Consider the following 26,052-nt stretch of genomic DNA (forward strand, 5'->3'; position numbering starts at 1 on the left):
TGAGGAAGTGAGTGAATGAATGAGTGAATGAGGGTGTGAATGAATGAATGAATGAATGAGTGATGAGTGAATGAATGAACACCGGCCACGACCCGCGGGTCCGAGTCCAGCTCAGCTTCCCATTCTCTGCAGGCGCCGCGGCCCCAAGGCCACCAGGGCCTCATTCCCCAAGGCCCCGGCCTTCCAGGCCTTCCTGGGATCCGCTGCTCTCAGATCCCACAGAGCCTTGTCCTCTGGGACCCAGCTTGAAGCGAGCCCTGCCATACCCACCCACCTCCCTGCCAAGGGTTAAGTGTGGCGGACGCTGCCTTCTGCAGTGTGAAAAGTGGGAAATAAATAGGTGGATGAAGAAGAAAGCATAACCCCCAGCTGCAGTCAGCCAAACGCAGCTGGGACTGCCTGCCGCAGCATCCCTGGCAAACTCTCTCCATTATCTTTTCAAACACCTCCTTTCCCATGGCATTCCCCGCCCAGCTCCCTGGAGACCAGCCTTCAGACGATCCGGAGGAGGGGCTCACAGACATCCCTGCGGCTGGGACCTCTTCCCTGCACCTCTCCCCTCCCCCTTCTAAGTCCTCTCACCCTCCCACCCTCCACAGCCCTCCGCTTTGTAGGATTTCCCAAAGCCAGAGCGGGCAGGGCTGAGCCCCTGTACCCCTGGCCACGGAGGCCAGCAAGCTGGACTCAGACTCCACACACACACACACACACACACACACACAGCTGGGTGACCCAGGCAAGTGTCTCAGAGCCTCAGTTTCTTCATCTGTAAAATGGGCTGCTCCTAGCCTGACCTCACGGCATTGTTTTAAGCACCTGGCCCACAGGAGGTGCCCACGGATGTTAAGGAGAGGCAGCCTCCTGACCCAGGGCTGCGACTGCGGACAAGGATCCAGGACTGACAGCTGGCCCTGTCAAGGCGGCTGCAGAATTCTTCCTGCCTCACCCACCGTCTCTGTTACAATGCCATCAGGCTGTTTGGTTATTATAGACATAATAAAAAGCGTTATGGAAAACTTATAAAATAGAAAATGCAAGAGAAAGAAAATACCCATAATCCGTGAGGCCACCACCCCCGGCACACCCACTACCAGCCTCTGGCCAGTTTCCTCCCCATCTGCTGCTCTCTCTGCGCATTCTCATCACAAAACCGTCTCGGGGCCACTATTTACGCCCTGTTGCTCCCATTGGGGATCATGTTCCCCTCACTCTCCAGGTGACCACGATGTCACAATCGACTGTAAGGGCCTGGGGCCTGCTACGGCAGGGGTCCCCAACCTCTGGGCTGCAGACCGGTACCTCTGGTCTGGTCAGCGGCAGCATCAGATTAGAAATAAAGCGCATGATAAATGGAATGTGCTTGAATCATCCCCCAACCATCCCCCTGCTTCCCGGTCCATGGGAAAACGGTCTCCCGTGAAATGTCCCCCTGGGGCCAAAAAGGTTGGGCACCACTGTCTGCGGTCTCCTACTCAGCCCCCATCGAGGTCTTCAATCTTCCACTGTGGTGAATGGAGCTCAGGGCAGGAAATGAGCTGGTCAAGATGGTCAAGGGGACGGCTGTGGACCCAGACCTCACACCAGCCCCACCTCCCTGAGCCCCCAGCCTCTTCCTCTCTGCGAATACAGAGCTGGGGGCAGCCAAGGGGGCGACCAACATGAAGCCAGGTGGGCAGCGAGAGCCCACGTGGCCCAGCCCAGCCTCGCATCACTGTGGCCTGCTTTGCGCTCCTGACCACCTGGGATCCGGGCCTGCCTGGGGGGACCTGGCACCTGCCCAGCTCTGCTTCTGCTCACTGCGTGGCCCAGGACCAGCACAGAGTCACAGAAGACCCTGGGCCTGGCTCCTCTTCTGTGGAGCAGCTGGTGAAAGTCAGCCCCAGACAAGACCACCCTGGGCCGGGCTGGAGAGACAGGGAGGGTGGTCAGTGTGACCTCTCCCACGAGGTGACGCTGCAGCAAAGATGCCAAGATCTGGGGCTGAGGGAATAGCAGGGACGGAGGCCTTGAGGCAGGAGGCAGCCTGGTATGGCTGGTGCCTGGTGAGCCAGCAGGTGAGGCCAGAGACTTCGGGGAGCCTTGAGAGCCAGGCAAGGGGCTGGGCCTTTATGCTAAGTGCAGTAAGAAGCCATGAGGGGCTTTTATACTTATATATTCGTTTGCTTTGCTTGGCTGCACGGGGTCTTAGTCGAGGCATGCAGGGTCTTTGCTCTTCATTGTCGCATGTGAGATCTAGTTCTTTGACCAAGGACGGAACCCCCTGCCTTGGGAGCTCGGAGTCTCAGCCACTGGACCACCAGGGAAGTCCCCACAAAGGGGCTTTAAGCGAGAGAAACTCAGCGGGAAGGCGGGGTGAGGCGATCCAGGAGGGTGAGCCTGGAGGATAAGACCTAGAAGCAGGAGCATTTCTGGACGCCCACCTAGGGGAGTGGCGAAGTGGAAAATGAGGTCAGGGGTGGGTCAGGCCCACCTGTCAGGGCCGAGGACGTGGGGAAGGAAGGACGAGGCGGCATTGCTCCCGCCCACCCTCCATCCCTGCAGTCAGCTCACCACCCAGGGGCTGCCCACCTGGCTGGGGTCTCTGGGAAGGGGTCACCCGAGCTGGGCAGGGTAGCCACAGCTCTCCCCCTCTGCCGCCTGGACTGAGGGTCCGGGCGGTGTAGGCTGCCAAGGGCTCCCCCAGGAGTCTCGTGGCCTGCGACCTTCCCAGGTGTGGCCTCCGCGGCCTACTGTGATGGAGTGCATGTCTGAACAGTGGCCGGAAGACAACTGTCAACAGCTGTCAGCCCTTGGGCCCTGTGTTCTGACCTTTACAGGGACTGCCACTTCAATCCCTCATTATTCCTACATGGGGAAACGGAGGCTCAGAGGCCAAAGAGATGGGAAGAGGCAAGGCTGGGACTCTAAGCCACCAAACTTTCTAGAAGGTCTCCAAGCTCCCCTCCTTGCTCACCTATCCACCCCCAACTCAGGTTCACCTAACAGGGAGCCTCCCCTGGGGGCTCCACATTCTGCAGTAGCAGACAGTACACCACTCTCCTCTCCCCACCCCGGGGCAGGCATCGCGAATCCATCACAGACCTCACTGATGCCTCACTGCTATACCTTCCATTTGCTCCATGACTTACGGCCTCCAAATCCTCCTTAACACAGCAGTCCAGGCAGCTACTGTGGACTGATCAGAGCTGGCATCCAAGAAGAAAACTATCTACCATCCTTGATCCAATCTATTCAATCACTTTATTAGAGAGAGTGGCTGAACCCCAGAGAGGGGAAGAGACTTCTCAAGACCATGTGACAATCCAGTGAGAAAGCTGGGCCTGGGATCCAGTTTCCTGACTTGCTTCTGGTTCAAACCCCCTCCTCGGGTGAGCAGGGTCTGAAATTAACACTGGTGGTCCTCAGAGATGCCATCCGAGGCATGAGGTCACCACCAACCCACCACCACCCCCAACCACAGTTCAGTTGGATCCAAGTTAGTTCCTTGTGAACAAAGGAATCTGAACCCAAGGCTGCCTGGACCTGTTTGTGGATAAGCTGCTCTCAGAGGGCCCTCCATGTGCCCCTGTCCTGGGCAGCTGGGCTGCCGGCCCATCAGCACGAAGCCAACACTCCCAACCCACCCAGCAGTTTTGGGAAAACGCAGCTACTCACCACTGCTGGACTTCCTTCTCGGTAACTGCAAGAGAAAAGAGAAAAGTGGCCTTTTAGCTCAGGGAGGTGTCCTAGGGCACAGACAGACACAAGGGAGCCTCCTTGTTGCCCTCTCCGCCCCCACCCATGGCCATTCTGCCCATGTCTGGACATTTCTGGACACCAGCCAGCTCTGAACAAGAAGATGCCTGCCGTCCCCTACCCCCAGCTGGTGAGCAGTCTCAGTCTGACCATCCTGACCCCAGGGGGCAACCATGGCCCATCCCCTCCAGACATCCACTGAGCTGCTGGGAGGACTGTCAAGATCAGCCTCTTGCAGGCAGGGGCTGGCCTCTCCCTGCTGTCCTGGGCAGGGCAGGCAGGACTGTGTGCCCGGGCCAACGCGGAGGATCAGTTGTCCCCATCTGGCGTCCCTGGGGACAGGATGGTCAGAGAAGTCACTGGTGTCCCCAGGCACTCAGCTGCCCTGCCAGCACATGGAGGGCCATGCCAGAAAGGCTGAACCCCCTCCTCTACCCTGGAAGCACCCAGCACCCTCCCCTCCTCTACCCAGCCCTCCAGCCCCTCAAAGCATTCAGCCCCAGGTTCTTTTTACAGGCAAGGCAAGAACAGAGACGTGAATGAAAAGCTAGAACAAGCCATATAAAGTAGCAGAACCTCCAGCCGAGCCCAAATAGTCATTCTTTACTGAACCGTGAAATAAACAACAAAAAAAAAGTTTTTTTCTGAAAAGTACTGAATCAGTTCGGGTTGGAACAAAACCAGTAATTTCTCTAAAGTCACTGAACAAGAACATCTAACCACCTCTAAGGCCTCACTCATTCCCAGGGTAGGGGTTGACCTTGGGAGAGTACCTTCAGCACTCCACGCCTCAGTTTTCCTGTTTGTAAAATGGGAATAACAGTTACAGTGCCTACCACACTAGCTGTCCTGGGAATTCAATCAGAACAGGTGTGAATACTCCTGAGTCCCCAGCACAAGGCCTGGCACTCGGATGTGCTCAATTCAGACTTGGAGAATGAATGGATGAGTGAACAGGCAGGAAGGTGGGTGTTGGGTGCAGGTCAGGTGAGTAAAAGAACTGAAATCCCTTCCCAGCGAAGTGGGAAGGAGGCCGAAGGGGGTCCACCTCACCATGTGTGCCTGATCAGACTCGATTGAGGTCACTTTTCAAGAAACCGTTCAGAGCAAGCTCATAACAGCTGCCAAGTCCCGAGCACCCACCACGAGCCTCGATCTGGAGCAGGGCGGGCTTCTGTGCTTTGGTTCAGCTGCCTTGACAATGCTCCCAGGGAAGCTGCCACTCTGCCCTGGTTGCAGATGGGGAAACTGAGGCACAAAGGGCGGCAGGACGTGCAGTGGGAGGGTGAGAGTCTGCATTCGAGTCTGTGGCTCAGCCACCGGCCCACAGCTGGACCCTGGTAGTTAGACTCCTAGGGCAGGTGGCAAGACTCCGCCAAGCCCCCCTTGTCGGCACTCTCCTCCCACCAGAGGCTGGAGGAGAGGCCCTGTACATGGGCACAATGCTGAGTCTGTCATACAGAGTCAGGAAACAAACATCATATATTAACACACACATGTGGAATCCAGAGAAATGGCGCTGGGGAACCTATTTACAGGGCAGGAATAGAGATGCAGACAGTAGAGAACAGACTTGACACAGGGAAGGAAAGGGAGGGACGAACCGAGAGAGCAGCGTTAACACACATCCACGACCGTGTGTCAGACAGACAGCTAGTGGGAAGCTGCCGTACACAGGGAGCTCAGCTCAAGGCTCTGTGACGACCTAGAGGGGTGGCACGGGGTCGGGGAGGGAGGTTCAAGGAGGAGGGGATACACGGACACCAACAGCTAATTCTCGATGTTGTGCAGCAGAAACCAAAACAGCATTGTAAAACAATTACACTCCAGTTTAAAAAGAGACAGAGGCAGCAAGGGAACAGTGAGAGCTGTAGGTTACCAGGAACAGCCAGACCTGGTGTAAAAGAATGCAATTTTCCAAGAGAGTTTTGGCAGAGGGTAGAGAGTCCCTTGGACAGCAAGGAGATCAAACCAGTCCATCCTAAAGGAAATCAACCTTGAATATTCACTGGAAGGACTGAGGCTGAAGCTGAAGCCCCAATACTTTGGCCACCTGATGCGAAGAGCCAACTCATTAGAAAAGACCCTGATGCTGGGAAAGATTGAGGGCAGGAGGAGAAGGGGACGACAGAGGATGAAATGGTTGGATGACATCATCAACTCAGTGGACGTGAGGCTGAGCAAACTCCAGGAGACAGTGAAGGACAGGGGAGCCTGGAGTGCTGCAGTTCATGGGGTCGCAAAGGGTCTGATGTGACCGAGGGACTGAACAAGAGAGTGGGAAGGGAATCAGGCAGGAGGGTGGCAAGGGAAATCTTCCCTGGCCTAACAGAGACTGGGCAGCCCTACACTTACCACCCATACTTGGTAGAGAAGGGCAGCAGGAGCCAAGGGACTGATCCTTAAATATTCAACCTGGAGACACAGGAGATCCATCATAGCGTAGCCAGGAGCTTAGGGGCTCATACTCTGGAGCCAGAATGGACAGCCCGAGTTTAAACCTAGCTCCGCAGCTTACTAGCTGTGTGTCCCCGGGTGAAGTACTTCCCCGCCCTGAGCCTCAGTTTCCTCATCTGTCAAATGGGCTAGTTGTGAAGGTTAAAGTGCTTGGTGCTCTTCATAGGCATAAAATCCCATAGATAGGTGTGATCCTGTTTTCCCAATGAGGAGACTGAGGCTCAGGCAGACCTGCTTACTTGGCTGAGTTCCCTGAGGTGGCTGGGTGGGGCCAGGGGCCAGGACTGTGCCTTCAGAGCCCAGGACGGATGCCCAAGTGGACGCCCCCCACCCCTACTTCGAGTCATCCAATGAGCTGTGTGACCTTGTGTGACCTTGGTATCATCTAATATAAACAGGAGGAGCAGGGTAGCAAGCACTGGGGTGCTGGTCCACTGCTGACCTTAGGCAAGGCCCCCTTTCAAGGTCAAAGGAGGAGACTTCCCTGGAATCTCCCAGCTCAGAAGTCCCAACCCTCTCCTGACCATGCCCCCTGCCCCATCCCCTAGCAGCACCCCCATCCCAGGGCCTCTCAGCCTCCACCTCCTCCCCCGTACCCTTCACCAGCCCCCGTACCCAATAAGCCCTCAAGACACAGACACAGTTGGCTGCCCCTTCCCCATTACAAAGGCCCCCAAAACAGAGCACAGAGTGGTCAGCAGGTAGCCAAGTTCTGCAGGCTGTGAGCTGGGAAGGGGGAGACAGGCCCTACCCCTGCTTTACACCGCTAATCAGCCAGGAAACAGGCACCCCGGGCCCCATGCCTGGCCTGGCAGCTGCCGCTGCTTCACTGCCCATAGTCCTGGGGTCTGTTGGCGGTGGGGCGAGCAGCAGGCAGATCTCAGAGGGGCTTGGCCACCTGCCGCCGCTCCACAAAGGTCAGGCAGGCCTGCCTCCAAATTCCAGCTCCCGGTCTAATCATGAAGATACAACCAGACAAACGCAGAACGTGGGACATTTGACAAGACAGCTGTCCAGGATACTTAAATGTCGGTGCGAAAAGGTAGAAAACGAGGCCGGGGATTGTTCCAGCTTAAAAAAAAAAGAAAAAAGAGTAAAGAGACAAGGCCATCAAACGCAACTCGAAATGCCTGGCTTGGGTCCAGAATCTGGAGTCATAGACCAGCTACCCTGGGTGCAGACGACACCAGCCTCACAGCAGAAAGCAAAGAGGAGCTAAAGAGCCTCTTGACGAAGGTGACAGAGGAGAGTGAAAAAGCTGGCTTAAAATGCAACATTCAAAAAATGAAGATCATGGCATCTGGTCCTATCACTTCATGGCAAATAGAAGGGGAAAAAGTGGACACTGGCAGATTTTCTTTTCTTGGGCTCCAAAATCACTGCGTACGGTGACTGCAGCCATGAAATTAAAAGACGCTTGCTCCTTGGAAGAAAAGCTATGACTAACCTAGACAGTATGTTGAAAAGTGGAGACATCACTTTGCCGACAAAGGTCTATCTAGTCAAAGCTATGGTTTTTCCAATAGTCATGTACGGATGTGAGCGTTGGACTATAAAGAAAGTTGAGCGCCAAAGAGTTGATGCTTTTGAATTGTGGTGTTGGGGAAGGCTCTTGAGAGTCCCTTGGACTACAAGGAGATCCAACCAGTCCATCCTAAAGGAAATCAGTCCTGAATATTCATTGGAAGGACTGATGCTGAAGCTGAAGCTCCAATACTTTGGCCACCTGATGCAAAGAGTCGACTCATTAGAAAAGACCCTGATGCTGGGAAAGACTGAGGGCAGGAGGAGGAGGGGATGACAGAGGATGAGATGGTTGGATGGCATCACCGACTCAACGAACAAGAGTTTGAGCAAACTCCAGGAGATAGTGAAGGACAAGGAACCTTGGCGTGCTGAAGTCCACAGGGTCACAAAGAGTCGGACACGACTGGGCAACTGAACCACAACAACTATGGGTGCGAGAGATACGATGGGGATGGTGGGGGAAGCTGCCCACAGGCAGGCACTCAGATGCCCGGATGGAGTCACCGCTCCTTCGTTAGGAGCAGCTACGGTACGGAGGTGGCGTGGGACCATGTCCTCTTTCCTTGGGATGTGCCCTGAAGTATTTAGGGGTGACAACCAGGATGCCTGCAGCCTCCCTCGAGAGGTTCAGAAATACACACACACATATTTAGAAAGAGACAGGAAGCAAATGTGGCAAAATGCTGACAGCTGGCGCGTCGAGACGACGGACACACAGGTGCTCACGGCCCCAGAGCTGCTCTTGAGCTTTCAAGAAAATGTTGGGGGGGAAGCTTTGGCCTCATCAGCCCACTGCCTGTGTGCACCCCCTCACAGCGCCAGAAGAGCTGAAGGTCCTGCTGGGGGAATATGCCCCCAGCAGCTCCAAGGACCGCAGGCACTAGGAGGGAGGAGGGGGCGAGGGGACAGTTATGGGGTCCCTCCGTCTTCGCCCTCTGCCCAGACACTAGAGTGACATTCCCAGGCTCAGGCTCCCTGCTTGGTCCCATCCCCCCATCCCTCCGAGTCTCCATTCAAGTGTGAAATTAACATGCGTCCACCATGGACTCGGCAGGTCCCAGGTCCGTGCTCAGGGCTCAGGGCCCAGGATGCATGAAGGTCATTTTCAGGGTGACCAACCCCCAGCCCCTGCCCGCCCCAGTCCTGTGATGCCCTCAAGCTTCTCTAATCAGTCCCACCTCCAGGCCTTTGCACCGGCTGCTCCTTCTGCCCGGAACCCTTGCCCTTGCCTCTGTCACCTGGGTAACTCCTACAACACTTTTCAAGTCCCAGCTGGGATGTCCCTTCTCTAGGAAGCCCCTTCTTTGGGAACCCCCTTCGTGGGTGGGAAGCACGGTTTAAATGGAGTCTTGTCTTCCCATCAACTATACAACAGAGGGTCAGACAGGGCACTGCCTACAGGGCCAAACCAGGGAGAAGGGGTTACAGGACATTAGAAAAACAGGGCAGACCGCAGAGAAGGCTCTGGCTGTGTGCCCCTGGGTGAACGAACTCACATCTCTGAGCCTTGGTTTGCTCATCTGAGAACGTTAAAGTGTTAGTTGCTTACTCGTGTCTGACTCTTCGCAACCCCATAGACTGTAGCCTGCCAGGCTCCTCTGTCCTTGAAATTTTCCAAGCAAGAATACGGGACTGGGTAGCCATTCCCTACTCTGGGGATCTTCCTGACCCAGGGATCAAATCCGGGTCTCCTGCACTGGGGGTGGCAGTCTGAGCCACCAATGGGACAAATAACAGTCTCTCTCTGAGGGAAGGGGGATGAAGTTAGAGTGTTCGGTGCGACGTCTGGCACCCAGCGAGGGCTCATTAGAAGCCCTTTCCCCAGATGGATGCGAAGTCCCCAGTGGCCAAACGCTTCTCCTAGCATCACCCTCAAAGCCCAGCCCCAGTGTCCCGACGTGGGAAGCAGAGAATAGACCCTGTTGATTCCCACATCGTCACCAAACCACTTGGCTGGGTTGGGAACACGTCCTAAAACATGGTTCTCACAACGTGTTTACCTTCACCATTACGACTGGCTCCGGCCAGTTTTGAAAACAAGCTGCCTTTCCCCAGCTCGCTCCTGCCTCCAGGCACCCAGGCTCATTAGGGAAACCAGTATTTAAGACCACGCAGCCCAAACTTGGAGAGGCTCTGGGTCAGCAGCCTGTCTCAACCACTGATATACTGGCTGGCTCCAAAACAAGTGACTTATCCTCTCTGAGCCTCAGGGTCCTCATCTGAAGGATGGATACAGACACCTAGCAGGCAGAGCTATCTGGAGGGTTCCTTGAGGGCTGGATAGAAAATTCCCAGCTTAGAGGACAGCTAGGACTCCCTCCCACTGACCTGCCCTGAGCACCGGGGCAGCGGAGCTACAGCAAGCCTGCTGGGGGCTCAGCGTGGAAGGCGGGGCCTAGCCCCTGCCCCCCAAGCCAGTCTTCACCCCTGGCTGTGGTGGGGGTCTGCTCCCCTCCAACGCCCAGAGCCGCGTTCCCAGGCACTCCTCCTTCCTTGCCCACAGCTCTGTCTGCTGGGAAAGAACATGAGAGCCAGTCCCTGGAGCCCAGGATAAATGTTGAGTCTGATTTTTATTTCCCTAAAGCAAAATACCTCTCTCCTGATGGAAGCTCAGCTCAAACACGGTGGGAACAGACAGCAGGGGCTGCAACCCCCACAGAGGCACTTGGAGGACCCCCTGTGGGCAGCCTCCCTGGGGGGGCCGTTCTGCGGGGGTCCCTTTCCATCTGCAGGGACAAAGGCTGCAAGAATGTCAGTCATGCCTCCCCCCGCCCCCACGGTGGCTGAAGGAAAACCCATCAGCAAAGGGGCCTCCATTTTGACTCACACAAAAAGAGAACCTCCAGTTTGATTCACACAAAGAGAACGTGGGGGCCGTTTGGACCTGGCCACCCGCAACCCCTCATCACAGAATCCCACCCTCTGACATCATGGATCCTGCTCCTTCCAGAAGTGCACCTCGTCCCAAAGCTCCCCCTCAAGCCCCGGGGCTCTCCTTCTTTGCTCAGTCTCCAAATATTGGGGTTCTCCAAGTCCCCACCCAGAGCCCTCCTCTGTGCTCTCCGGGGGGGCAGCACATGCACCCCACACCCCCCCTCCAGACTTCTAGCTCCTTTTGATAGCCCAGGGACCCCTCACAGACCACATGGTCTAAATGCACCCCCATCCCAGACCAGACCTCCCCTCCTGGGTCCCCAACCTGTGAACACCCCTTCTTCTTGCCTTACCAGGCAGTCCCACCCATCCTGGCTCCCTGAAGAACCCAAGAACACCCCCAACCCCAGCCCAGGGCTGTGCCAACCTCTTCCCATCCTCCCATCTGGGCCGCACCCGGCAGCGGCCAGCGGCCCTAATTTGGTCACATCCTCCCCTCCCAGCAAAGCTTCTTCAGAGAAGGGAGGGAACGTGCTAATGGGCCAGGATGCAGCCCCCTGCACCGCTGCAGCCTGGCCCCCCCAGCCCAGGGCCAGGGATCCCCGCCCTCCCTCAAGGGGCAGTCGCCCATAGGGAGGATGGTGGTCTTGGGACATTGTGGATTTCAGGACTCCGCAACTCCCTTCCTGCGTGACCTGTCACTTCCCAGGTCTGGGCCTCAGTTTTCCTGCCCCTCCTGCTGCTCACAGTAGCGTCACCTGCTGTGCTAAGTGTGAAGGGTGGCACCAGGGGGATGGGAAGACAAGAAAGAGCGTTCAATAAGGCCTCCGAGGTTTCCCACCGGTAAGGGCCGGCCACCCGAGGGCGGTGTAAGCGAGGCTCTCTCTGATTCCCCCAGGAGCCACAAGCTCCCGAGCCCCAATCACTCCCCACCTGAGCTGTCCCAGACCCATGGGTCACATACAGGCCCTCGGGTGAGCCCGCATAGACCTCATGGACACACACAGGTGCTCCAGGGAGGAGCAGACGAATCCTGGCTGCCCCCAACTTGGGGCCACCTGTGGCTTCCCCCCTGGCGGGGGGAGGGGCAGGGGGCTCCTGAGACCTCCACGCCTCCACAAGTCAATGACCGTGGAGGCTCACAGGCCCCCAGGCAGGAGACCCCAAGGGGGAACACCAGGAGGGAGGAGGCCCCAAGGGGGAGCACCAGGAGGCAGGAGGCCCCAAGGGGGAACACCAGGAGGGAGGAGGCCCCAAGGGGGAACACCAGGAGGGAGGAGGCCCCAAGGGGGAGCACCAGGAGGGAGGAGGCCCCAAGGGGGAGCACCAGGAGGGAGGAGGCCCCAAGGGGGAGCACCAGGAGGGAGGAGGCCCCAAGGGGGAGCACCAGGAGGGAGGAGGCCCCAAGGGGGAACACCAGGAGGGGGCTGAGAGGAGACTGCAGGGTGGGCACCCGCCCTGGAGCAGACGACCTGGTGACCTTGGCCAGGGGCGGCAGGCAGGCTCATCCATGACACGGACCCTCCAGCAGAGCCGCCGCTAGCGGAGAGGTAAGGCGCGCCTCCCACTGCCACTGCCCTGTGATGAGCTCGGTCCATGCCTCCGCCGGGCGGGGCACAGAGCAGACCGGCGCCCTCCAGCCCGCCCCGCGCCTATTTTCCATAAATGCCCAGCTGCGGGGGAGCCTGAGTTTCATCAGGAAGGAGGCCTGGCCTCCCGCCCAGCACTCCTGGGTGCTCCAGGAGCCCCTCGCCCTCACCCTGAAGGAGCCAGTCTCCCAGAGCCCAGCCCGCTCAGGCCTCCCCCGGGGTGGGGGGCAGCGGCCCAGCCCCCATGGCTATTTCCACCCTCATTGGCTGAGCTCCGGCTGGTGGAGGCCCATGGCCCGCCACAGGGTACCCCCCGCCTGCCTCGCCACCCTGCACCCTCTGTGCAGGCTCGCTGAGGGGGAGGACGCAGGGCCTCAGGCTGCCAGCCCTGGGGAGATAAAGACCAGAGCCGTGAGCCACTGTTGCAGCGACCAGCCCTGCACCCTGCCCTCCACGCGGGACTCTGGAGACCCTGACAGAGCCCCAGGCTCCTGGGGTGTGCAAGGAGCCACGTTCATAGTCACCCATGAGCTGACCCAGCCCTGACCGCTCCTGGCCCCTGCTCCTTAACCACTCATGGCGCCCCCATCCTCCACACTAAGAGGGATCAGGGTGCCGGGTGGCAGGATGACTGAGCAGTCCTGGGGCCCATTGTGGGTCTGGGGAGAGCGCCAGGGCCCCCTGACTTCAGGAACCTGGAGTAGATGTCAGTTCCCTGACCACAGAAGGTGGGTTCGGGTGGGGAGGGGCCCAGTCAGGCCCCAGGCTCCCAGACCTGCTCTTCACTACCCTGAACTCAGGCCTGGAGGACCCTGACCGTGGCCCCAAAGAAGCTGGGCTCTCTCCCACTGCGGGGACGGGTCCACGCACTATGTGTGACCCCGGTCAGTGCAGTACCCTCTCTGAGCCGTGGTTTCTTCCTCCATCACAGGGCTGCTGCTGCAACCAGCAAGAAGAGGTTGAAGGCGCTGAGCCCAGCAAGTGATGAGTGTGCCACACGGAGTCAGGGACTCGCATGCCAACAGTGACGGTATCAGCAGAGAACGTCAGGGGTCTCACTGCGGCTCTGGCAGGATGGGACAAGTGGCTAGCGGAGCCAGGCGGTGGGGCCCGGGCTAAGACTGGACACAGAGAGGAGAAGCCCTCAAGGGAAACCAGGCCTGAGAGGCTGCTCAGGCCACTCAGATCCCAGTTCAGAGGCCCCTGATCCCACGTGGCCCCTCAGGTTCCTTTCTGAGCTCCAGACCACCCCACTGGCTGAGTTCTGGGGCTGCACCAGCCCTTATGCTGAGAGGTGAAGGGTCCCCAACAGCCCACTTCACTGGTGAAGAAACTGAGGCTTCACAAGAGGCAAAGGCCCTCGTCCCAGGTCACGTTCATGGTCAGCAGTGGAGGAGTGGAGGTGGGAGGTCAGGTCGAGGTGACTCCAGAGCCCAAAGTTAAGAAGGCTTTAGCCTAGAGATGGTCATTCCTGAGAAGAGGGCCACCCACCCCGTGCCCCCAGGCCACGGCAAGCCCCCGCCCAGCACCTATTGAGGGCCAGGCACTGGGGTGCATGAGACTTGGGGAGCAGCGGCTCCTGTCCATCAAAGCGCCCCTTGGTGGTACCTATCCTGGAGACTAAGGCCCCCAGGACCCCATCTTTCTCCTGGATGCTGTGACCTTTCTGGCTTTCAGATTTCCCAAAGAGAGCTTGAATCTTTGCAATTCATTTCCCACTCCAAGCCTCAGTTTTCTCCTCTGACAAATGGAATAGGAATATTCACTCTGACCCACTCACAGGTAGGTGAAAGTGCTTTGTCCCTGGAGGAGGAGTCCAAGGTCTCCCCAAAGGTGCCCTCCCCAGATCCCCTGAGGGAACAGGGCCAGGACCCCCAGCCCCAGGAGAGAGGGGCAGAGTCCAGGAAATCACCGAAAAAAAGGTGTGTTTCAAGTCATGTGTTTTAGTTCAAATTTTTCTTAGTTCAAATAGATTTTGCAGTCTATTTCATCATTTACAGATGCTTGTTTTGCTTTAAAATTAAAATTTTGAAATGCATTGATTTTAATTTCTATGTAAGTTGAATAACTGTTCCCAAAATGTTCTCAAGTCAAACTGCAGGAAGATGTCATTTGTCTCGTGGCTTCCAGGAATAGCAAGACGAAAGAGCTGCCATATATTCGGCATGACTGTGTGTGTGTCCTAGACAAGGCACATCTCATGCCTGAAGCTCATTCAGTGCCCAAATGATGCTGTGAGGTAAGAATTTTGATTATCCCCATTATACTGATCAGGAAACTGAGACCCCAGGGGGAAAGCCATTTGCCCAAGGACCAAAGTTAGCCCGCAGTGGAGCTGGAGCCAGAACCAGGGTCTGAGTGATAGCATAGCTTGTCCGGAAGTGCGGTGTCTGAAACAGCACACAAATGTATTCTGAGAATAACCTTGCTTAACACTCTGCCTGATTCCTGCACTTCACCATCTGTCCCCCTGAATCTTCGGCTTCTCTGAATCCCCAGAAAAGGGCCACCAGGGCTGGGAAGCAGAAGTCCATAGTATCTGCTGATCTGTTAATGACTTTCTTTGATGAGGGAACCAGATCAAGGCACACTGACGCAGGTTCAAATCCCAGCTCTCCCATGTCCCAGCTGTGCATCCTTGCATGAGTGGCTTAACCTCTCTGAACCTCATCTGAAAACTGAGCATGCTAAAACCTATATACATCGTGAAGAGACTAGAAGAAACTGGCAAAAATGTTCACAACAGTGACATCAGAGAAACAGTACAAGGAATGCCCGTATCTTTGAGTTTTGTCCTTCCCCAGTGGCTGGATCTGTGGGCAGGATCTGGGTCCACCTGCATCACAACCATAGAACAGCATCCAGCACACGGGAGGCGCTCTGCACGCATTCGCTCTTGCGGAAGGCCTGTGTTATGCTCAATTTGGGTGGGTAAATCGGAAGGTAGACATGCCTACCTTTATTGTCTGAAACGCAGTCACTTCTGGCTGATAAATGGACTGGCCTTGGTGACTGCACGTGTGTTCCTCACTCTCTCACACACGCACACACACACCAAGGTAAGACTCCAGTGACTCCCTGGTTCAAGCCCTCTCTACCGACAGACTCTGAATCTTCCAGAAGAGTGGTTGGTCCTGAAGGATGCGAACCACACCTTCTGCTTCCTTTGAGACCTTGGGGAAAGGCTGACATTCGAGATTTTCTCAGGACTCCTAGGGGAGAGCCTCTCAAACATTTCAGAGCAGAGTGGAGTGCTCAGGGATTTGGTGTAGCCCAATTTCATGAATATTTTCCAAGCATCTGCCAAGGTCAGGGGCTTCCCTTGTGGCTCAGCTGGTAAAGAATTTGCCTGCAATGCGGGAGACCTGGGTTCGAGGTCAGAGGCTGCGGGAGGGACTGAAGCACCTGGCCAACAGGAAGGGTCTATTTCTGAGTCAAGTAATTCATTCTTTAGCTCCTATGTGACCTTGAGAAACTGAGTTCACCTCTCAGCCTCAGTCTCCTCTCCTGTAAAATGGGGATTGTGGTGGTGGTGCCAAAACCTTCCTTCCAGGGTGGTTAGAAGGAGCAAACAGGATTTTTCACCCCTTCGTTCATCCAGCAACTAATTTCTGAGCACTCATATGGGCCAGGGAATGCGACAGTGACCTAGACACCAGTCCTTGTCCTCCAAGGCCCTGATGGAACTGTTAGATACTGACCTACAGCAGGGGGCCACAGGGCTGTCGAATTATCTGTCATGTAAAGCAGGAAACCGACCCAAGTAGGGGTCAGGGCATGCTCCCTGAGGACGGGGCACTTACACTGACCTGTAAAGGCAATCAGACCTCAGCAGGCAGAGAGAAAGGGCTTACCAGCACTGGGGCTGCTGACGTTCAAAGTTCAGAGCATGGTGAGACCTGGGGACCATCAGAAGGGGCCAGGGAACATTCAAGAGGAACAAAGAATTAAGCCAGAAGAAGCGCCATGGGACATACCTGGTGGTCCAGTGGTGAACACCCTGCGCTCCCAATGCAGAGGGCCCAGGTTCGATCCCTGGTCAGGGAACTAGATCCCCCATGCTGCAACAAAGATTGAATTTCCCATGTGCCGCAGCTAAGACCCAGTGCAGCCAAGAAAATATTTAAAAGCAGAAGAAGCCCATGACCCAGGCAGATGGAGCACAGGTGTCTAGGTCACTCCAAAATGTTAGCAATTGCTATTCTCATTAATAAAGGTGTCACAGCACGCAAAGGCAGGGCAGGACAACCAGGGCCGATAACATGAGCGCCTGGGAGGGGCAGGGGCAACGAGAGCCATGGGTAGTCGCCCTCCGCCTATCCACCCCGTCCTGGGGCACATGGCCTCTGCCTCCTCTGACCCACAGCCCCCACTTGCTTGCTTTGTCCCTAGTCCTGGGAAAGGGAGGGACACGCCAGGCTGGCCTTCATCACAGTGGCCCCCAAAGGTTCCAGGGCACACATCCCAGGGCCTGCGAGGGTGGAGCCCCAGGAGCCCAGGATTCGCAGCCCTGAGGGTTCCAACTCCAGCTTTGGCCCTTTAAGAGCTATGAGTCGGGTCACTCATTGTCCTGGACTCCGGCACTGGGACTCTGAGAAAGTCACACCCGCACACCCGCCAGCCTGACCAGAACCCACCAGAGGCAGGACCGTGACCCTGAGCAAATGCTGCTGTCTCCTCCGCCCAAGGCGGGCCCCCTTCTCCTGCCCTGCACCCCGTGTCCTCACCTGTTCCCAAGGCTGGCCCCGCCAGTGTGACCTCTGGGTGGAGCCCTGCCCTGCTGGTCAGCTGCTTCCCAGAAGGGCTCCCTGATTGGCCTCTGGCTCCGGGGGCACCCCCTCTACACTCCCACCCCTGCTCCTTCAGGTTTCCAGGGCCTCAGAGTTGCCACAGCTTGATGCCTCCAGACCCAGAACGCACTGTTCCTTCTCTGTGAAACACTCTCAGCATCTCCCATAAACCACGCCTCCCCCCAAATCTCCCCGTGGCTTCTCAGCTCCTAGGTCTCCCTCAGGTTGCGCTGCCAAAGTGAGCAAATAAAAATTCAGATTTCACATAAACAACGAATAACTGTTTAGTATATCTGGCAACACTACCCTTGTTGTTCAGTTGCTAAGTCCTGTCCAACTCTTTACGACCCCACAGACTGCAGCACGCCAGGCTTCTCTAACCTCACCATCTCCCAGAGCTTGCTGAGATTCATGTCCATTGAGTCGGTGACGCCATCCAACCATCTTATCCTCTGTTGACCCTTCTACTTGACCCTCAGTCTTTCCCAGCATCAGGGTCTTTTCCAATGAGTCAGGTGGCCAAAGTATTGGAGCTTCAGCTTCAGCATCAGTCCTTCCAATGAATATGCAGGGTTGATTTCCTTTAGGATTGACTGGTTTGATCTTGCTGTCCAAGGGGCTCTCAAGTGTCTTCTCCAGCACCACAGTTCGAACACATCAATTCTTTGGTGCTCAGCCTTCTTTATGGTTCAACTCACACCTGTACATGATAACCGTCTCTCCTAAAACACTGCCTCCTCCAGGAAGCCCTCCCAGGTGCACCCCAGACCTGGTGGACTTGCATTGCATTGCACAACACTCTTTCTTGTTTCCCTGCCAAACTGAATCCAGGAGGGCCAGAAACCCATCCATCCAATCTACCCTGTGTCTTGGCACTCCCATGACTTTCTGGATTGGGGAGTGAGGGGTAGCATAGTGGCCCAGGGATGCCCTTGGCCAGACTCGCCCACAGGGGTACCCAGGGCCTCCACTCATTCTCGCACAGCAGGCTGGCCCTCCTTCCCAGAGATGTGCCCAGAATGCTTCTCATGACCACCCAGCCCCCTCCACGGAGCCAGGGTGGAGGAAACACGCACCAAGGTGGGAGCAGCTGGCAGGCTCCTCTCCTTTATTTTGACGACTACGTTAATTAAGATCCCATTCCGCTCAGGCCTAGCAAGGAAACAATAGCTGCCCAACGTGGCTGTGTGGGCTAGTGAGCCATGGAGACTGGCAGGGCCACGGGGGCCCAGGGCAGGACCCCCTCCCCACCAGCAGAGGCTTTGAGCTCCACCAAGCTCTCCGCCTGCCCAGCACACACACCATATATTTTTGAACAGAAGGGAAGCATTCTTTTTTTTTCCCCCACAGTGCCAAAAATAGCCCCATCTCCTGCCTTTGAACAGGAATCTTGTGGTTCCTACAAAGAGACAGGGGCAGGAGGGGCCTCAAAGGAGGGGCTGAGCTGATTGGCTGACCCCCTCCTCGTCTCCCCAGCCCCAGCAGGAGAGAGGGGCAGGGGTCCTCGCTAGGCCTGACCTGCTGAGGCCCAGCCTCCCAGCACCTGCCTTCTGAGGCCCACCTCTCCCCCAGATGTGGCAAGCCCCCCATCACCCAGGCCAGGAGGTGGGAGGAGGCCAGGCAAAGGAACAGCAAAGACCCAAGATGGATGATGAGAAGCAACGTCCCTCATCCATTAGCGTGTGCGTTGATGGATTTGTTTCCTTCCTTTCGACAAACGTGTTCCAGGCTCTGTCCGAGGACCAGGGATGGAGCAGTGAACCGTGAGACCAGACACGGTCCCATCCACAAGGTGCCCACAGCCCGATGGAAGCAGGGTGGGTTACACGTGTTCTCATCGCCAGATCTGGGGCAGGCACTGGCTGGGCCCCGGGCACCTCTGTGGAGGGGACTTGGGCACTGGTTTAAGCCGAGTGTGGGCGGAGGTAGGGGCCCCGGGGTCAGAGGAATGAGGCAAATGGAAGGGTCAGATGAAAAGCTGTCCTAGTGGGCACTCATCCCTGGCTAGGACCCTCATGTCACCCGGCTGCAGGCCCCCAGCGGGGGGCGTTTTCCCATTTTACGCCTGAGGCCCCCGGGACTCAGAGAAGGGTTTTCGAGTCTAGGATGTCCAGGCCCTCTTGCCAATGTTTTCCACCTTCATTCCACCCACCACCCCGGGAGGCGGGGCTATCGTCACCGGCCCATTTTACAGACGAAGTGAGGAGGCTCCATAAGAAAGGGCTTGGCCAAGATCGCAAAGCTGATGAGAGGAGCTGGGCGTTGTACCCAGGCCCGGCTGGTCCCTGAGGGGGAACTCCTGACACGACTGACAAGCCATCTCAAATCCTCTCCCCTCCCCCACCCACCAGGTCACTAGATCTCAGATCCTATTTCCTCCCCCACCCCTAGAAGAGAAAGCAGGTGTCAGGGTGCAAAGTGATCACAGGCCTGGGAAAGCTGTGTCCGACTCTTTGCAACCCCATGGACTGCAGCACACCAGGCTTCCCTGTCCTTCACCATCTCCCAGAGCTTGCTCAAACTCATGTCCACTGAGTCGGTGATGCCATCCAACCATCTCATCCTCTGTCATCCCCTTCTCCTCCTGCCCTCAATCTTTCCCAGCATCAGGGTCTTTTTCAATGGAAATAGAGAACTGGGGATGTAAACCCAACCAACTCTGCTGCTGCTGCCAAGTCACTTCAGTCGTGTCCGACTCTGTGCGACCCCAGAGACGGCAACTCTGCCTTCCTCCAAATCCAGGGCCCTTTCTGGTTCCCACAGCAGCTTCCTAGTTAAAAAAAAAAAAAAAAGAGGCCACTTCCTGCCCCCAGAAGGCTAGAGCAGTCGGGGAGCCAGAGGCTGAAGAAAGAGAGAATGGCACTCTGAGCCCACTTCCTAGCTGAAAACCCGAGCTTGGAATGAAAAAAAAAAAAGCAGAGTGCTATTTCTGCCTTGGGTTAAACATTCCTCAAAGCCACATTCCTCTGCCCTCCTCCTCCTCCCCTGCCAGGGAATCCAGAGCTCAGTGTGGCCTGGACGCCCCGCCAGCTTCCGGGGCCACCTTGTGAGAGCAGGAGTGCCAGAGCCAGCAGCTGGCCTGCACCCATCCCAAGCACCCTGCTGGGCTCCCGAGGTGGGGAGCATGGCCTCCCTGCGGGCACAGTCGGTCAGGCTTCCCTGAAGCTGAGAAAAGGCGACACCCCATCTTACTGAGAGTGCGACAGATGGGGAACGGAGACCCTGAGAGGTGCCACCAAAGGCCACGACGAGTCCTGGGCTGGAATGGGGATCCCAGACTCTGACTCCCTGGCAACTCCGCACCCCCATCAGATGGCAGGGCACGGGCACAGATGGGTCCCACCCGGGTCATCGGAGGAGCAAAACAAAGCAACACGTGGACAAGTACGTTGGGAAAACTAAGCTTTCCCCAGAGGCACACACAGGCCTGCACTGTGCTCTAGACTGGGCACTGAACAAACCCCTAAATCCACCAGACCTGTCCCAGCCCTCAAGTTGCGGACGGTGACACAGGGCCCTGTGACCCAGCCTCCAGACCCCGCAGTCTTCTGTGTCACTGTGCCTCTGAGCCCCCGTGAGGACTCCGTGTCTTCCTGGGTCCAACAGACACTTCCCAACGCACCGCACCCATGCCAGGCAGGGGCAGGGCAGGGCACAGTGACCGGGGCGCTCTGGGCCTCCACGGCCTCATCCTTGGGCTGCCCCTCCTCGGGCTGCCCCCGATCAGCTTCCCAGCCCCCAGTCTGCGGGCTCCCCGAAAGCAGGGGACACTGCACAATGGGGTACTCTGCTCCAGAGCTCACAGACTGGGAGGCTTCCCTGAGGTCAGCACAGGGTCCACACAAGGTCAGAACCCAAGGCCCCCCATGGACGGGGCAGAGCTAAGAAAGCCTCAGAGACGGGGGTGTGGCCCTGCCCACTGCATGCTCCTGGTGGGGCTCCCTGGACTCGTCCCAGCCCTTCTCCTGCCACCTTCCTGCAGGCCTCAGCTCTGCCCCAGAGGAAGCCAAGCATGGCTGCCTCCAGTCCCCTGCAGAAATCAGAACAGCAAGACCAGTGCGGTTGGGAAATCCCTGGCGGTCTGGTACTTTGGACTCCACCCTTGCACTGCCAAGGGCATGAATTCAATCCCTGGTGGAGAAACTAAGATCCTGCAAGCCACACGGCACCACCAAAAATAAATAAGATCAGTAGGGCTGTGTTTCCGGCTGAAAGGATCCTACCACCCCACCATCCAACCTCCCATCCAGCCCAGGTATCCAGGAACACCTGGCACTGTCTGATACTCTGGCAGCTGCTTGAATGCCTCCACTGATGGGACACTCACTACCTTCAGCAGCAGCTCCAAGGTTATGAGGCTCACAGAGATGGGACGCTGGCACGGGGTGGGAAGTGCATGGCTTTGCAAGATAAAGGTCTAAGTCTAAGCCTGAGCCCCATCTTGGCCGCTGACTGGCTGGGCGGTCTTAGGCATGTCCCTGAACCTGCCTGGGCCTTCTTTCCCTCATCTGTAAAATGGACACAATAGTTCTCACTGCAGTGAGAACACAGGAGGGAATTCTGTACTCAGCATGCTTGGCACCAAGTGCCCACTTAGTAAACAGGATGCATCCTTACCCTCATTCCTCCCAGTGACATTTCCCCACAGCTCGAGGGCAGGGGGCTCCCAGCGACCGAAGCCTCAAGGCCAGGGCAGAAAGGAAGAGGCGTGGCAGCCACGTCACCTGGCCCTGGGGCAGGCAGTTGAGCAATGAGTTCTGGCCCAGCCCCAGCCTGTCTCTGCCTCCCACCCAAGTGCCCCCCCCCCACCCCCACCCCCCCACCCCCCCCCGCACACCTACATCACAACCTGCTCAGACCTGCCTTCATACACACCGACGTGCCGCTCACCCACTCCTGACACACGCGGTGACCCCATCACTCGCACTCGGTGCGTGCCCACGTGAGCCAGGGCTGCACACCCACTCCCGGCGCCCACAGTCACTCACGCTCACCCACACCCATGCCCTTAGCGTCTCGGCGCACCCCCACCCCCAGCCACACAGGACCCCTCCTCCAGGCCCAGAGTCAATTTTCCCCCCGCATCACTCACCAGGTGTGTGTCCTGGGCCAGGTGCAGTCCCCTGAGCCTCAGTTTCCTCATCTGTAAAGCGAGGACCATGCAGAGCTCCCAGGAGGAGTGGGTGACAAACACGTGAACCCTAAGCTGGGCCTGCATCCCACAGACGTGATCTAAGGCCCAGCTCTCGCCGTGGCGACAGCCTCTGATCCTCACGAGTCACTGCTCACGGGCCCCCCATCACCAGTGATGCGCTCAGAGGGAGCACCGAGTGGGCCACCGAACTCAGTGTCTCCGCCGTGTCTGACCTCACACACAACACCCTGTGTTATGGGGGGCTTACGAGCCCCAGCTCACAGATGAGAAAACAGAGGCATCAGGAGAGGAAGGACATGCCTGTGGCCGAGCCAAGTCATCAGACGCCAGAGCCCAAGCACATCCCGTCCCTGGGACCCAGGATGGGGGTGGGAGAGGCTTCCCCAGAGGAAATGCCACCATCCGGCAATCTGAACACCGTACAGAAAGGGAAACCGAGGCCCAGAAGGGGCTAGCGACTCCAGTCACTGTCCAGGCTGCAGCAATTCTGGGACAGAACCCCAGGCAGGTGTGTCTACAGTCCCCCAGGCCCACATCCACGCAGGATCCTAAAACCCAGCCTTCAGGAGCCGGCCCACCCTCCCCACTTCCCAGAACGATCTAGCCTCCAACCCGCCAGGCTAAACATAGATGTCTTCTGCGTTTGCCACTCACTCCCAGTTCAGTCAAGGGCCTGTGACACTCTACCCTGTGACCTCCCAGGGGGGTGGCCAGGAACCGTCCCCTGATTCTGATGGCCAATCAGCTCCCATCCTGTGAGGTCAATTACTGGCACTTACTGGCATCGGTTGCTGTGCCTGCTGACGGGCACACACCAGGCACCCAGAGCTCAGAGAGGTGGGGGGCTCCCCGGGGACACACGGCCAACACACTTACCCTTGAGCCCTCACCACTCTGCTGTCCCACCCCTGGCTGGGAATCTGACCCCAATTTCACATTATCTAGAAACCTGGCATGTTAATTTATGATGATCTCTACCCTGGCTTCCCTTGTGGCTCAGATGGTAAAGAATCTGCCTGCAAAGCAGGATACCCAGGTTTGATCCCTGGGTCGGGAAGATCCCATGGAGAAGGGAATGGTAATCCACTCCAATATTCTTGCCTGGAGAATTTCACGGACAGAGGAGCCTGGCGAGCTATAGTCCATGGGGTTGCAAAGAGTCGGACACAACTGAGCGACTAACACTCTCACTTTCTTCCCTGGTAGACAGGCCACATGCAATACAAACTATTTCATCTCATAATGATAGTAAGAAGCAATCTCTTTTAAAATTTCTGTTTGTTTGTTTTTCTTTACCTGCTCATCTCCACCCCAAAGGCCAACTCATCATGGCACTGTGGGAGGCACCCGACGGGAATGAGCCCTCCTAGGTTCCCGGCCTGTGTATTTGCCATGTGGCCTTGGGAGAGATATTTCACCTTTCAGGTACTCGACTGGTCCGTTAGTAAAATGAGAACATTGAACTACATGACCCCAAAGTCTCCTCTAGCTCAAAGATTCCAGGATTTTATTTTATAGTAATCAAAGAAATGAATATTGAAATAGTGAGCTACTTTTTTCTTCTTCATCAAGCTGGCAATTATTAAGAAAACAATAATACTCGGTGCTGGCAAGGATACAGGGAAATAGGCACTCCCTCATCCACTTTTGCTGAAAATATAAATGGGAACATATTGATACTTTGTGGAAAGTAACTGAACAATTTTTCAATCAAAAGCCTTTTAAGATGTTCCCAGCCTGTAATGCCACAACTTCATTTGGGGAAATTTATCTTCAAGAAGAGACATGTGCAAAAATTTACTACAGAGATGTTTATGCCAAGATTTGGTACAAAGATGCTTGTCACAGCACTGTTTACACTGGGGAGAAAAAAGCAATCTACCTGTCCAGCGGCCGGGGATTAAATAAAATATGCTGCACTTATATGATGCATCATATGAAAATCATGTTTTAGAAGAACAGTTAATGATGTGGGCAAACATTCACAATCGTCAGATTTTTAAAAGTTAAAGAGTATATAATCTCAAATTCACAAGGTAATGAAACCTGTGTACCAAGGCCTATTGAGTCTTCCTCCTAAATACACGCAGGATCTGTCCTTTACATCACCCGCACTGATGAACCCCCAGTTCATCACCATGATCACAAAACTTTGATTGCAACCCTCTTCTCCAATCCACTCACTGTAGCAGCTGACTCTTTGCGATCTCATGGACTGTAGCCCACCAGGCTCCTCTGTCCATGGAATTTTCCAGGCAAGAGTAGTGGAGTGGGTTGCCACCTCCTTTCTAGTGGGTCTTACCGACCCAGAGATCGAACCCTTGTCTCTTGCATCTTCTGCATTAAAAGGCGGATTCTTTACCACTGAGCCACCTGGGAAGCCCCCCATTCATTGGACAATGTGCTAAAATGATATCTAAACCCAAATCTAACATCTCCACCATCTCTATCCATGGACCCCCATTCCACCCACCTCAGAAAATGTCCAAGTCCCTTCCTATGGCCTTTGGGTGAGGGATGGCACAAGGCCCATGCACCAGCCGGCTATGTCGGCCCCAGAGGGGCTCAAGCCTGGTCTTGGGAGCAGAGGAGAAAGAGCTTTCCCTGACACTGTGAGATGTGAGATGCCAGAACTCTCTGCGGTGGGGGTGGCGACGGGTGGAGCTGGAGGAGGCAGAAAGCTGGAAGAGGTGTTTGCAGGTGGCCTGGGCCCTGGGGGTGTCCCTGCCCCTCTCTGGCCTCTGTTTCTCTCATCAAGGGGCAGAATGTAAACCAGTGAGAATATCCAGCTCAAGAGGACAGAGGACTTGCCTCCGAGGACCAGCTGCCTCCGGGAGAGGTTTAAAGGGTCTCCCCCAGAACCAGGCAGCGCTAAATCCTCCGACTCTGGGGCCCCTGTGCTGTCTGTTTTCCAGAGGAAAGGGAGGCTCCAGGAGACGAGGTTTGCCCAAGGAAAGGGCCAGAACCCCAGCATATCCGGCCCCCGGGGTCTACGGCCCTCTCAGAGACTCTGTGGCTAAACATCCCCCCGCTCCCCTCCAGCCCACGCTTGGACCTCAAAGCCCTCTCCCCTTTAGACCCACAGAGTCACTTGGGCAGGTATTGCAGATGAGCAAACTGGGCTCAGAGAGGGTGAGTGACTCGCCTAAGGTCACAGAGCGTGAATGAGGACCCGGCCCCATTCTCCAGGATACAGAGTTTACAACGGATTTGATATTTCTTGCCCAAAGGCCCAGCCCCGCGTTAAGAGTCTAACCTCGATTCCTCCTGCTGGTGCTCTGTTTAGTTTTCAGTGGAGTCAGGGAGCAGCCTCCTGGGTCTTACCCGCACGCACATGGGATGCAGAGGGTTTGCAGAAGCCACCTTCCTTCCTAAGGGCCTTCCTTCTCCTGAGTGGCTTATCCTTTGCCTGGTGGTGGGGCCCTCCACACCCCGACTTGCTCATTTATCTTAAGATGAGTGCTTAGATCCTGCCTCCTCCAAGGCAATGTCTTGTCCTCTCTGGCCAAGCAGATTGGGAGGGGGAAGTAACCCTCAGAGAGTATCCCTTACCCTGGAGGAAGGGACCCTCTTAGACCCTTCCCAAAGCCAGAGAGATGTGACAACCAGCATCTCTCAACCAGACTCCTGGGATCCCCTTCTCTGCTCTGGGTCGCAGAGGCCTTAGCTGCTGGCTCCCCCAAAAGCCCAGCCAGCCGCTCCTCCCTCCACATTCTGGGCATCAGGGAAAAGGCCAGAGAGGCTCCAGGCTGGCGAGCTAGGGCAAGGCAGAGCCCGGGCCGACCAAGGAGAGGTGACCTCCTCTGAGTCTTGGAAAGACGGTCCATGGGGAGAGCAGTGAGCACCGTAAGGAGAGAAGAAAGGGGGAGAGGGGTGGAGCTTTCTGCCTCTTGGAACCGGCTGGCTTGGGTCCAGAAGCCTTTAA

General features: G+C 56.4%; 1 protein-coding gene across 1 annotated transcript in view; it reads right to left on the minus strand.

Annotated features, from left to right (window-relative positions):
• The window catches only part of NCS1 (neuronal calcium sensor 1), a 53,138-nt gene that overhangs the window by 23,009 nt on the left and 4,077 nt on the right, over positions 1-26,052 (minus strand). The window contains exon 2 of the mRNA XM_068979063.1: positions 3,655-3,679. Within this exon, the coding sequence (XP_068835164.1) occupies positions 3,655-3,679 (25 nt within the window). The remainder of the gene's footprint in view (positions 1-3,654; positions 3,680-26,052) is intronic.

Source organism: Capricornis sumatraensis, chromosome 1 (genome assembly GCF_032405125.1).
Source record: "Capricornis sumatraensis isolate serow.1 chromosome 1, serow.2, whole genome shotgun sequence".
Classification (NCBI taxonomy): Eukaryota; Metazoa; Chordata; class Mammalia; order Artiodactyla; family Bovidae; genus Capricornis; species Capricornis sumatraensis.